The sequence below is a fragment of the Lynx rufus genome, unplaced genomic scaffold (genome assembly GCF_022079265.1).
Source record: "Lynx rufus isolate CCGP_SWC_20201006 ecotype Redwood Valley unplaced genomic scaffold, mLynRuf1.p SCAF_2, whole genome shotgun sequence".
Classification (NCBI taxonomy): Eukaryota; Metazoa; Chordata; class Mammalia; order Carnivora; family Felidae; genus Lynx; species Lynx rufus.
In genome coordinates, this window is record NW_025814834.1 from 34537586 (window position 1) to 34551253 (window position 13668).

The 13668-nt window shown below is 41.3% G+C and overlaps 1 protein-coding gene across 3 annotated transcripts in view; it reads right to left on the reverse strand.

Annotated features, from left to right (window-relative positions):
* Positions 1–10101: 10101 nt before the first annotated feature.
* Positions 10102–13668, reverse strand: part of CASP10 (caspase 10) — a 37569-nt gene continuing 34002 nt past the window's right edge. For all 3 annotated transcript variants that reach the window (XM_047083509.1, XM_047083510.1, XM_047083511.1), the window contains one exon: positions 10102–10607. In XM_047083509.1, coding sequence (XP_046939465.1) covers positions 10454–10607 — 154 coding nt within the window. In that variant the 3' untranslated portion in view covers positions 10102–10453. The remainder of the gene's footprint in view (positions 10608–13668) is intronic.

Genomic DNA, 13668 nt, shown 5'->3' on the forward strand with positions numbered 1-13668 from the left:
TTACTAAACAATTCTGGCAGAGCACTGTTTTAGATTGAAACATAGGAAACAAAGGATGGGTAAGATCTGGTTTCTACCCATATGAACCCTGCAATCCCTAAATGCCCATCAGTGGGGGGCTAGTTGGATCACTGATGACACATGCATATAATGGAATATTGGCAGCCATAAAGAAGATCAGGGAGACCTAGATGTTCTGATACAGGATAAGCTCTGAGATATGTTCAATTAAAAAACCCAAGTGCAGAATGGTCTGCCAGCATTTGGGAAGGGGAAAATCAGAGAAAGACACAGATATATATATATATATATATATATATATGTTTATATAAGAATAACATATCTCTGAAGGGATATTCAAAATATTGGAAACAATACCTCTGGGGGCACCTGGCTGGCTCAGTAGAAAGAGCATGCAACTCTTGGTCTTGGGGTCATGAGCTCAAGACCCACATTGGGTGTAGAGATTACTTAAATAAATAACAAAAAGAAGAAACAATAATTATCTCTGTGGAAGAACTGGGGACTTGGGGGTGGGGATCAGTGTGAAATTTACTTTTTCCTATGTATCCTTCTGTACTGTTTAAATGTTTTACCAGCTGCTTATATTCTATTCCCAAATAAATAAAGGAATTTTTAAAAGATGAAATGAGATAGACACATAGACACATGAAACAAAAGTGTGAGCAATAAGAGGTAAGAGTGATGAGTTCAGAATTCTAAACCCCATGGCTCGAAAATGGAAGGGTGGTGCTGGAAAGAGGCTGGGTTTAAGTCTTGCTCTAGGAGATAACGCAGCTGGTGGGTGGTTGGAGGAGCAAGACTCTGGAAAAGACTATCAATCACTGCCCTGTGAGGTGTCCAAGCAAAGGCAAACCTAGGAAAGGAAGTTGTTAAGATCTGTCTGTTCAGGCCCCCATGTATTCTCTGCCTGCCACTGAATTTGCTTCATTGTCCTTCCTAGAAATTGTAACCTCCTACTGAACACAGAGCAAAAAGGGGGAAGCCTGGCTGAGTAGATTTGTCACATATAGAGGTCCCAGACCTAAGGGTTCAGTTCCAGGGACCTGAGGAAGTTGGACTTGCCAAACTTCCACAAACAGCAGTGCTTTCGATTACTGGCAGAATGAACCATCTTTCTTATAAGTAATAGAACTTCCTGTTTTAATATTTTATCACAATATTTAACTTAGGCCAAGCCCATTTCTTACAGGGCTGAAACTGTTGATAAAATTGTCTTCTCCTTGATATTTCAGGCTGATACCTCCAGCAGAGAGGCCAGGTTCCCACCTCCAAGACCTGAGATGGGGTGCTAACTGCTCTGTATAAGCCTGCCCTCTCTTAGAAAATATTTTCACAAGAGCAGCATGGTAAAGACAGGAAGGACAGGTCCCTGTACTTGGAGGTCAGCCAGATAGAGTTCAAGTCTGGTCCTTCCCAATTTCTAGCAGTATGACCTTGTTTATTATTTAGCTTCTCTGAGCCTTGATTTTCTGATCCATAAAATGGGCACAGTAACACCTCTCTGTCACTCTCACAGAGTCATCATTTTCGGCATCAGCAAGTGACTAGAACCAAAGGCTAACGTTGCTAATTTGGCCGCAGCAAGAAGCATCTAGCCAAAACTGGCTCACTGTCTCCTTGCAGGGTGGAGAGAGCTGGAGATCCAAGACGACATGAGTAGAGGGGCGAGGATGCTTGCAAATGGCAAAACAAGCTGAAATGTAGGATGATCAGATGCAGTACAGGGCTTCTGATTGTGCATTCTGGGAATGGAAAACTGTCAGCAGCAGTGGTGTGCAAGTGGTGGTCACAAGTGAGGAAAGTTGAGTCTGCATTTGAACCTGATTTATGAGAACAGGTTTGGGGAGCTCGGAGGCATCACAAGAGGGCTCTCGTCTTCAGGCTTGCTTCCTGTTCCAGACTAGAAACACAGAACAATGGCTCAGGGCAATAAAAAGTGAGTCATTGCCCCTTCTCCCCGCCTTGGCAACACTGGTTATATCACCACCACAGAAATCACCACCACCAAAAATACTGACAGGTACAGACTAAGAAACTTAGTCTTCCCCAACCAGGAGGGCAAAACCATCCTGTGTACCTTAGCTGGCCAATATTCACAGTGCAGCAGGCTGAGAAATCACCCTGTCTGGTGACCAAATTACATTAATCAGCATTGACATGCAAAAAGATTTTAGAAAAAAGAGAATACCCACAGATCCAGCATCCAACTGGATGGCAGAATGAACCCCTGCATCATTCCTCCCTCTTTGTCCAAATCCCAGCCCCACCCCAGGTAACCTCCATTCTAAAATTTGTTGATCACCCCATGTAGATTGTTATATTTGTACAACATGGAAATGAGTGCACAAGCAACATACAGAACTGTTATGTGGGTGGTGTTTGTTTTTTGTTTTTGTTTTCTTGAGACAGAGAGCGTGAGAGAGAGAGAATCCATAAGTAAGGGAGGGGCAGAGGCAGAGGGAGAGAGAATCCCAAGTAGGCTCCATGGTCAGTGCAGAGCCCAACACAAGGCTTGATCCCATGACCCTGGGATCAAGACCTGAGTTAAAATCAAGAGTCAGAAACTCAACCGACTGAGCCATCCAGAGGCACCTTGGGTTTTTAACATTGCATAAATTATACCATATTGCATATATTCACTTATTTGCTCAACATTTCTCTCTTTTTTAATAGACTTCTAATTTCATTTACCATCTTAACAATTTAAAGTGTTAGCCAATTTGACAATAAGTTATATTTAAAAAAATAAAAACGAGAAACAAGAAAAAAAAATAAAAAATAAAGTGAATAGTTCTGTGGCATTTAGTATATTCACAGTGTTCCCATTCACCATTACCCTGTTCCGGAAAGCATGGTGTTGTAGTATATATGACTGAACCAATCGAAATTGCCATATTTGTTTCTGACCTTTTTTTTCCCCCTTCTTACAAGTAATAATGCTCTGAAAGTTATCCTCCACGTCTCCTGGTGCATGTGCAAGATTTCTTTTGGGGCATAGACCCAGAAATGGAAATGCTCGCTCATGGTGTATGGACATATTCAACGTTTACAGATATTGTCAAAGTGTTCTCTTTTGGGGCATAGACCCAGAAATGGAAATGCTCGCTCACAGTGTATGGACATATTCAACGTTTACAGATATTGTCAAGGTGTTCTCTAAACTGATTGTGTCAATTTACATTTCTCTAAGCAGTGTTAATAGAATTCCCTTTGTTCCATATCCTCACCCATACTTGCTACAGATAGGGGTTTTTTTCTTTTCCTTTTTCATTTCATATATTTTGCCCATCTAACTGGACTGTTTAATTATTTTATAGAATTGTAGAATATATATTTTATATACATTTATATATATTTATATATCCCTCATCAGTTGTATATGTAGCACATAACATTTCCCAGTTTGTGGCTAATATTTTAGTTTTCCAATATTGTTTTTTTTTAATGTTTTTATTTATTTTTGAGACAGAGAGAGACAGAGCATGAGCAGGGGAGGGGCAGAGAGAGAGGGAGACACAGAATCCGAAGCAGGCTCCAGGCTCTGAGCTGCCAGCACAGAGCCCGACATGGGGCTTGAACTCACGGACTGTGAGATCATGACCTGAGCTGAAGTTGGACGCTTAACCGACCAAGCCACCAGGCGCCCCTTTCAATGTTGTTTTTGATGTTTATTTTAAATTGTTAAGAGGAGAAAGGGAGTTTCTGCTTAGACAAATTTACAAATAGATTTACAGGGAGGTAGTAAATTAAAAAGTGGGTTATCTAAGATACAGCTCCAACCTTTTAGCTTGAGATCACAGAAAATTCTTTCACAAAACCCTGAGCTTAAAGGTACACTGATCCGACTGTGTGTGACATTTTTCATGTTGTTTGGCATACATTAGGGCTTCAGGTAAGCTAGAAGGAGCTAGGAATGGGGAGAGAAAGGCACAGGCTGTGCCAGAGGCAGACACCCTGCACACCATAAAAATGATAAATCCTCAGCAACAGGAGAATAGAACAGTTTGTCGGTATTTACATTTCTATGTATGGGTTACGGGTCTTAGATTTACTGTTGCCTGGGCCCTGCAAATGTTGGATCAGGCTTAGGATGGGAGAGGGGTGAAGGTAGGTCTTTTCTGGTCCATTTTAATCCCCCTCTGCCTACCACCACCCCCCCCCCACCGCCGCATCCCCACCTTCCAGCCAGTTTAGCTGGCTTGCCAGATTTTAGAGGTTTTTGCTTCTAAAGACTCACACCTTATGTGAGGAGACTATGCCCTCAGACCACAGGAAGTGCCTGGATGTTTAAGTTCTCCCACCTGGGGCAGCTCTTAGCAGAGGATGGAGGCACTAAGGGTTAAGGGAGGATGCAAAAACAGTTCTCTTGCTTCCCGTTGGGTGGGGAACTCTGAGGCATAATTTTCACTTTAAAGTGCTCCGTCCTGGCCACCCTGAGATAAAATGTGTGGCCTGGCCTGCCTTCTCCCTTTCTCTGTCCCACCTCCCACCCCCAGCAGGATTCTCTGGAGAGCAATTCCTGAACGAATCACTTGCATACACTCATGGTCTGATTCTGAGCACGTGACAGAAGATCCAACTTTAGGTGTTTCAGTTCTGTTTTGGAAGGAAGAGAAATTACAGCATGTTTTTGTGCTCGGGGGAATGATCTGGGAGAGAGGGGACAGTTAATCAAGCAGGAGAGGGAGGAAGGCTATGGGAGTGGTGTCCTTGAGTGAGCAGGATGAGCTAATCCCTGCCCAAGAGGAGGCACTGAGTCTTGGGAGAAGCACAGACAGGAAGGTGCACCCATTGTTGACAAGACAGAAAGCAGCCAATAGGGTTAGGGTGCAGGTGGATCAGGAGACTCGGTGGTGGATGGTGGAAATCTTTTCTGATTACCTCCCTTAGTGAAGTGAGACTATCAAATGAAAGTGAGGAGAATGGAGGATGATAGAGGTCTGAAAAGACAAAAGAAGATGTAACACCGGCTGAGAAAGCAAAGGGTGACATAACCAGGGAAACGTTACAGGATTCCTGAGAATCACTAAAAGCCTGTTTGAGGTTTGTGGTCATTGGTTTTGAATGAGACAAGTCTGCAACATTGTGTGTGTGTGTGTGTGTGTGTGTGTGTGTGTGTGTATTAAGCTTTTATATATTTAATATGAGAGAGACAGAGAGAGAGAGCAGGAGAGGGGCAGAGAGAAAGGGAGAAATCCCAAGCAGGCTCCGCACTGCTAGCACAGAGCCTGATGCAGGGCTCAAGCCCACAAACTGAGATTATGATTGGAGCTGAAACCAAGATGCTTAACCGACTGAGCCAAACCACCACAACCAGGAATTCTAGTACAAAACTGCGGTAAGCAGGCATGTGTGATTAACCACAGTTTAGACTCTGCCCTGTGATTAGGACCAAGGGAAAGGCAAGGGTATCGAGGGTGGGTGCAAGAGAGTGAGTTCAATGATGACATGTGGACTCCAGCTGGGTAAAGAAGGAGGGAAGAAGTAAAGGGTGGTGTTGGCTTTGGAAAGATGACAGATAGGGTCAATGGACTAACCAGAGGCCCCAGTGGCACTGCAGACTGTTGGCAGAAAATGAGATGGAATGGTAGGAGGTGGCTATCATAGAGAGAAATGTTTGCAATTGAAACTTGGGTGGAAATATTGGCAAAGACAGAGTTTACTGGATGCATGACTAGGAGGATATGGTGGTTAAGCTGATTTAAAGGTGGTTGGGAAGCTCAGGGGCAAATGCAGAGTGAAAAAATGGGAAAGTGAATGCCAAAATGGAATTATAACTGAATTAACTCTTTTTCTTTGTGTGTTATTCTATTTCCCAAATATTCCACAATGTGCATATATTACTATATAAGCAGAAAAAAAGTTATCAGGTAAAATCAAAGATATTACTCAAAGATAAAAAGGAAAAAAATCCCTTTATTTTATTGGTGAGTCAATTACTACTATGTACAAGTACCCAGTCCACAAAGCTCATAAAGTTATTCCCGTTCTAGAGTTGTACCAGTACTTCCAAGCATCTAACAGAATCATTTAAAATGAGACCAAATGACAGATACGAGTTTCACAGTGTATGTACTCTGTTTCCAAAAAAGCCTACTTTAAAATACATATATATTTGTACTTGCTATATTTGCATTTGCATTAAGAAATCCTGAAATTATCTCTGGGATGCAAAGGTGGGAGGACTGGGCATTTAGTGGACAGAAATGCAAGCAACACTTATCTTGAATACCTCTTTGTATTTTCTTATCGTTGAACAATGTAAAGATAATACCTATTCAAAAATAGATTTAAAAAGTAAAAATTAATACAATTTAAAAATTTTAATAGAAAAATCCTCTTTTAAAAATTCATATATGCTAAAGTTATGTTATAAAATGCTTCTTTGTATTAGCAAATCAGTCTTTCTTTAAACAAAGAATTTCCCCTAGTACTTTTTTAAAAGCCTTCCATTTTTAGGAATTCAGCTACTGTTCAAAGATACAAATGTGATATTCACATCCTTAAAAGCAAACTGCAGACTTTTTTTTTTCCCCCTTTTTAATTTTAAAGTGAGCAGGGGAAAGGGGCAGAGAGAGAGAGACAGAGACAGAGAGAGAGAGAGAATCTCATGTAGGCTCCACGCTCAGTGCAGAGCCCAATGAGGGGCTGGATTCCACAACCCTGGGATCATGACCTGAGTTGAAATCAAGAGTCAGACATTCAACCGACTGAGTCACCCAGGTGCCCCTGCAGACTTCTGAGGAGAGCCAGATCCTACCAGAAAGAAAGCTAAATAACTTGTCACATGAAACATGTACTTAACCAGAAGAGAGTTACATGTCTTTGGTATGGCTCCAGAGTTTAGAATGAGAGGCAATGTATTTAAGTATGTTCTAAGCAGGTAGATTCAAGTCACCACAGGGAAAAGAACAATTAAAGCTGTCCAAAAGTAAAACCAGGCGGCAAGACTGCAAATCAGGAAATACACAGGATTGCAAATGTTCCACTAACAGCTGTAAGACTTTAGTAAGCCTTTTTACACCCTGAAGGCTGGACCATGGGTTCTCTAGGGTCCATCCAAGCTCCCCAGTCCATGGCTTTGTATGTAGTGTGAGTTCTCTCTGTTGAGAGTTAAGCAGTGGTTGAGGGATGATGGTCTAGGAGTCTATCATGGCTTAAGAGGATGAACTGGAGCAGGTTTCAAATAGATTAACCACTGGTGCCTGACAGTAAATCTGAGGACCTCTGGCCATGGACCCCAATCCATGCTACATTAAAAAGCTCAATGCAAAGTTCATCACTTTCTATGGGCACCAGGATGTGAGCACAAAAGTTGCTCAAATATGATTATGCAGAAGAGCCAGGATGCATCCCTATTAATTTTTAAGATTATCACCAAAAAGGAATTACAACATTTCAAAGTGAAGGTGGAGAACTCATAGACCCTGAGAATAACTCCACAAACATCTAAGGACCCAAGAATTCCAAGGTTGAGAACAACTTCACTAAATCACTCATAAAGTATCTGACCTAGAAGATTTTGTGAATCAAATATGGCACAAAAGTTATCTACAAAATGAAGTAAACTTCCAATTTGGTCTACCTCAGTGGAGACTTGATCATTGATTGATAAGGGGCTGCTATTCAGCAGCATTCACCATAGTGTTATACATACTGGTCAATGTGTTTTGATTGGTCAGTAACCATATTGTACCAGCTGCTTGTATGTTTGAATTACCTGAGCACTGGCTAAGGGAAACCCTGGTGATATCACAACTGCCCACTGCCATGGTGAAACCTTGTAGCAGAGGCCACTAGGATGCTGTGGTGACTAATATCTCTAATAATAATCAACACCAAGAGTATCATTATTAAATAACTAACATTTGTATAATATTCTATTAAAATTTTCCACGTCCTTCATTTTGTTTGGTATAAGCCCAACTTTTGAGAAAAAAAAAAAGAAAACAAAGAAAAAATCTAACTACAGCTCTTGTAGGTTGAGCAAAACTAGGCAAAATATACAGAAACCTCACTGGTTCTGCACATTTCTTTCATAAATGTCTGCACAGACAATGGCGGTAGTCTCTGCTGAATAGCTGTGACCAAATCACTTGCTGTGCTCCACTCTAAATTATCACACACGTGGGCGCGCGCACACACACACACACACACACACACATACACACACACAGACGAGGGAAAAGTGTGTAGATGCTCCATTTAGGAGAAATGACTGAAGGATGATTGTACTCCTACTGTCTGCATAGGTGTGTGACTTACAGTCATAAATGTCTAGTGACCCCTAAAGTGCCTGCTGGAGAACTCTGAAAAGAAAATTCATGGGAAAGTTTCCTGATCCTAGAACTTAACCTTGCACAACCACTAAGTTCCAGCAAAACAAAAATACAAAATAGACCACAGGACCGGGACTTATACATAAAACCCCAAATGTTGCTGAGGAAGGAGAGTTCATTAGCAGTGTTTTGTCCAGCTGGATTCAGAGCCAAGAGCTAGCCTGCTGCTGCCGGGGACATTGTGAATCAGTCCGGGGAAAACCAACATTTCCCTAAGAGGACATCGGTGGGTATTAGTATTGATTTGTGGCTGAAATTCAGCTGGAATTAGACACAAAGGAACTCAAACTCTATTTCCGTTAGGTGACTGCCAGAGGTATCTGCCACGTAAAGGTCTTGTATATAACTCACAACAACTAGATTTAAATGGATTTATATATTAACCTATCCTTATCTTAAATAGGTAATTTTTCTCTACTTTATAGATAAGGCTCGAAAAACTAGCTTGACTTAGTGTCTCAGAGCCAGAAAGTCACAAAGCAAAACAGAAACCAAAGGCTTCTATCTCCAGATTCTTTGCTCTTTGCTTTGTACCACACCATCTTTCACTTGCAGAGAAGGACTATGAAGTGGCCAAAAGCTGTGTATATTCAACTGGGGAAGGACTGTAATCACCAGCTGTTCGCTTTGACTTGTATATACAAAGGTTCTGGAAGATCATTTGACTTACACGTTAATAATTACAAAATCAGGCATCACTGAGAGTTATTCTTCTTCATTCCTGGATATCTTTCATGGATGTCTACATATCCAAGGAAATGTTCCTAAAAAGTCCTGTTATGTCCCATGACATTCCAGTTCACTCAAGTGGGAAATAAAACCCTGTAAACAATAACTGGCTGGGGGACTATAGCAAATCACTCTGCCTCCTTGGGCCTCAACCTCTTCATCAATAAATAAAGGCCTTAGGTACAGGACTTTCAATCTCCCTCCCTTAGAAAATAAAAAAGAAAAATTCCTCTTGAAATTGAAAAAAAAAAGTTCACATACATAAAGATATTCAAAACCTTAATGTAAAAAGTAGCAAGGCTTCCATACAGAACCACACTCCCCACCAAGGCACAGCCAGACAACTCTCTAAGGAGAGGACAACAACTTCTGTGAATAGCTTCATCCCTAAGACTGTCTCTCTCCTCAATTCTTTGGGCCAGAGAAACAGAGCATGTTGGAGACAAGGCAGGGGCTGTTGGCTTTAGTCAGCACAGTGCAGCCACCAAAAGAACCTCTGGCCAAGAGAGAGATGCTATAGTGCAGACTGAGTCCTGATTCAAGCTTCACCTGAAGCCAGCACTACCCAATTGTGTGTTTTCAGATGAATGAGGCAATAAATTCCTTTCTTTGCTTTGGTTGGTGTGATGTGGGTGTTCTGTCATCAGCACCTGAAAAGTTCTGATCGACACAGAATTTAACCTCAGCCTGTAAAGTCTCTGATCCCAGAGTGGCTGAGTTGTCTCTCTTCATACTGAACTATCATCTTCCTAGAGCCAAACCTGTTCCCAACCCAAGATAAAGAGTTCCTGTGGGAACACCTTCATTATACTAAAGCTGGAAATGGGCATCATATAGACAAAAATTTCACCCCAGCAGATGTGTAGATGAGAAGCCTTAGGAAGTGGAGAGCAGAGAAAGGGTCAATGAACCATGTGTGAGCTCATCATTATCCAATGTCCAAAACAAGGCTATGCAAAAGGGACACAGAATGTTCACAAGGGGTGGTCATACAGAGAGGAAATCAGAGCTCAGTTGAGGTTAAGAATAGTGGTTCTTTAGAGCTCAAAGGAATCTTAAAATGTATCTGGTACTACCTTTTACCTCACAGATACACAAACCAAGGCCAATTGCTTTTTCTGAGGGCACAAAACTAATGCCAAGACTACAACCAAAGGCTTCAATAAAGAAAGTGTTCTAACAATTAGACTTGTCAAAAATAAAAAAAAGAAATTTTTAAAGAATTTGTTGAATCAGAAAATAGGGCATTTCCTATTAGAATGACAGGCTCACCATCTATCAATGATTCCTATGGTGGGTGGGAGATTGGAAGAGATGACCAAAGTTTCCTTTCAAGTCAAAAAGTCATTGAGAACTCTCTACTACAATAAAAGTTTTTCCTGTGGCACAGGGAATACTAGTTTTTTCCGTAGTGTATAAGCAGGTTGGGGCATCTGTCTCTTTGTTCCTTCTTTGTTTGCTTGTTGACTCACATCATTGTTGACAGCAGTGAGGATGGATAAGATATCTTCATGTCTGCAGGCAGATAAGAAAAAATATTTTCAATCAGGAGACAGAAATCACATACCAGGTCATACAAAGAAACCCTAAAACATGTGGCTTCTTCCTAGTCTAACAGGGCAAAATTCTAACTGGAATCCTGTCAAATATAAAGAAATTCTTATTTTGAAATTAAAAAAAGAAATGCTAAATTATACTAAAGTTTTCAATATTACATTTAATGTTTAAGAACACTATAATAGACACATCTTGCATTTTAACTTTTTTTAGTTTATTATTTATCTTGGGGAGGGTGTGGTGGGAAAGAAATTGAGAGACACAATCCCAAGCAGGCCCTATGCTGAGAATGTGGAGCCTGGTGTAGGGCTCATACCCACAAACCTTGAGATCATGACCTGAGCCAAAACCAAGAGGCGGATGCTTAACCGATTGAGCCAGCCAGGTGGCCCTCTTTTTTCTTTTAAGCAATCTACACCCAACATGGGGCTTGAACCTGACCCTGAGATTAAGAGTGTCACGCTTTTCTGACTGAGCCAGACGGCTGCTCCACAACTTACATTTTAAGGTCATTGGTCCACAAAGGAAGGTTGCACATAATTATTTTTCCATGTTTCTCCTCCAAGCTGGTGGATATAGACAGACACACAGACAGACAGATGATAGATAGATAGATAGATAGATGATAGAATAGATAGGTAGGTGATAAAGATAGAGAAGGATTCTACTATTTTTTTTTTAAGTTTATTTTGAGAGAGAGTGCACATGTGCACAAGTTAGGGAGGAACAGAGAGAATCCCAAACAGGCTCCGCCCTGTCAGCACAGAAAGCCTGACACAGGGCCCAAACCCACAAACCATGAGATCATGACCTGAGCTGAAGTCAAGAGTTGGACGCTTAACCGATTGAGCCACCCAGGTGCCCCAAGGGACCCTACTATTACTAATGCCCTCTCTATTCTTGGTTTGAGGAGGATACGAAGATAAACATGACACAAATTTCTAGGCACTTCAAATGCAGACATGAAGCATGTACCAAATATGGTATATACACAAAATGCATACTATAAGGCAGAATGTGATCAATACTATATGAAAAGTGGACAAAGTTCCACTGCAAGTTCAGAGGAAAAAGAGCACTTCCTGGATTCCATACAGGAGGTAGCTTGTGAGCCTGGGCTTGTAGGACATTTAACATTTACCAAAATGTCCCAGGGATGGGCAATTCATACCACTGGGAAAAAAAAAAAAAAAAAAAAAAGCAAGGCTCTGGAAATAGAACTCAGGTTTGAAGCATAGTTCCATCACTCGTGGACCCGTGTGGTCTTAGGCACAGTCACTTATTTCACACTAAATATGCCTCTGTTTTCTCAGCTGTAAAATAAGGACCATAAGAATACCCATTTTAGGGACTGCCATGAGAAGTAAATGAAGTAAATTTATGTAAAGCACATAGAAAACTGGCTATAATATTCCACTGACCATCATTTTTATTATTATTAATATTGCCACTACTTATCCTCATCATCATTGCTATGTTCAAGGGACAGCAGGCCTTGCCTGGTTCTTAGTTCTTACATCCTGTCTCACACCAGCTGTTCTCTCTGCCTCTGGATCCTCCTGTGGCTGACTCATCACCACTCAGTCTTACTTGAAATATCACCTCTACCAAGAAGCCTTCTCAGGTAGCTCCCTGCCCCATTCTCTACAATATCTTGTTTGCTTTCTTCACAGCAGGTATCACTTCCTGAAATTATCTTATTAACTTAAATATTTACCTTCTTACCTTTACTTACTCACTGGTCTATAAGCTCCATGGAGAAGACATTCTGTCTCCCTTATTCATAACTTACTCCTAGCCCCTAGCTCGGTACCCAGGACAGTACGCACACTGTAAGTCCTTGATAAATCTGCCTTGTCCTCAGAGTCATAGGACATTGGTTTTTGATGGCTATGGTGGGGATGGAGGGATTAATGAAGAAGATGGAAAAGCTAAGGTTGACTCGAGGTTCCAATCCTGAATTCCTAGTTCCGAATTCCCAGAACACTTTGACCATTCCTTAAAATGTGAATTCAGGAGAAGAAGGCAGATAGAGAGGGCTGGAAGATGAATTGAGGACTATGCATACTGAATATGAGCTCCAAGGGCAACAAGGAGGTGGGATGTCTGGTAGGCTGCAAGAAATGTATTGGACCGACCCTAAGAATGAGATTCACTCAGTCATTCATTGGTCCAGCAAATATTTATCAAGCTCAACAATATATCATCAGGTACTGTGTCAAGTGCTAAGGACATAAAGTTGAATGAAATAACTCTGCTCTCCAAAAACTCAGAGATTAATGGACCAGAGATGGCAACTTTGGAGACATTTTCATGGAGGTCAAGTGGCCTCCAGGGTATAGCTGAAGCTGCCCAGAGCTATAAAGAACATAGCATGGGGTACAGGGCAGAACTGCAATGAAGGCCCATTTCCAGGGTACCAGGTAAGGAGCACGTGGTAGATACAGATGGAAAGTTGTCAGAGCAGTGGCAGGAGATCAAAGGTATAATGCCAAAGGCAATACATAGGCACTCAGTAAACATGAGTGACTGATAAATAAATGAACAAATAAAAGGCCCTCTTACCTTTATTTATACTGTTTCCTTCTGCCCAGCATTTCTTTCATCTCAATTATTTACCTAACATCTATTTGTCATCTCTAGAAGCTTTCCCTGATCCTTCAAATCTGGGTGAGGTACTAGTTCTATGTGTTTCCATAACACCTATGCTGCATAATGTGTATTTGCCACAGGGAATGCTCTTCCCCCATCTATTTTTTCTATCTCTCTAGACTGTGAGCAACTCGAGGGCAGGGACTGTTTTTTTTTTTTTTTAATTCTGTATCTTCCTTTCCAGTTATATGCTAGTGCTCAACATAGGTTTATTGGATGGATAAATGTTTGGATGGATGGACAGATGTTTGGATGAATGGATAGATGGATGACGATGAATGGATGGATAGATGGGACAGATGGATGAGTAGACTGATGGATGGATGGACAGACAGATGCATGGGTGGGTATGTGAAGAGACAGACGA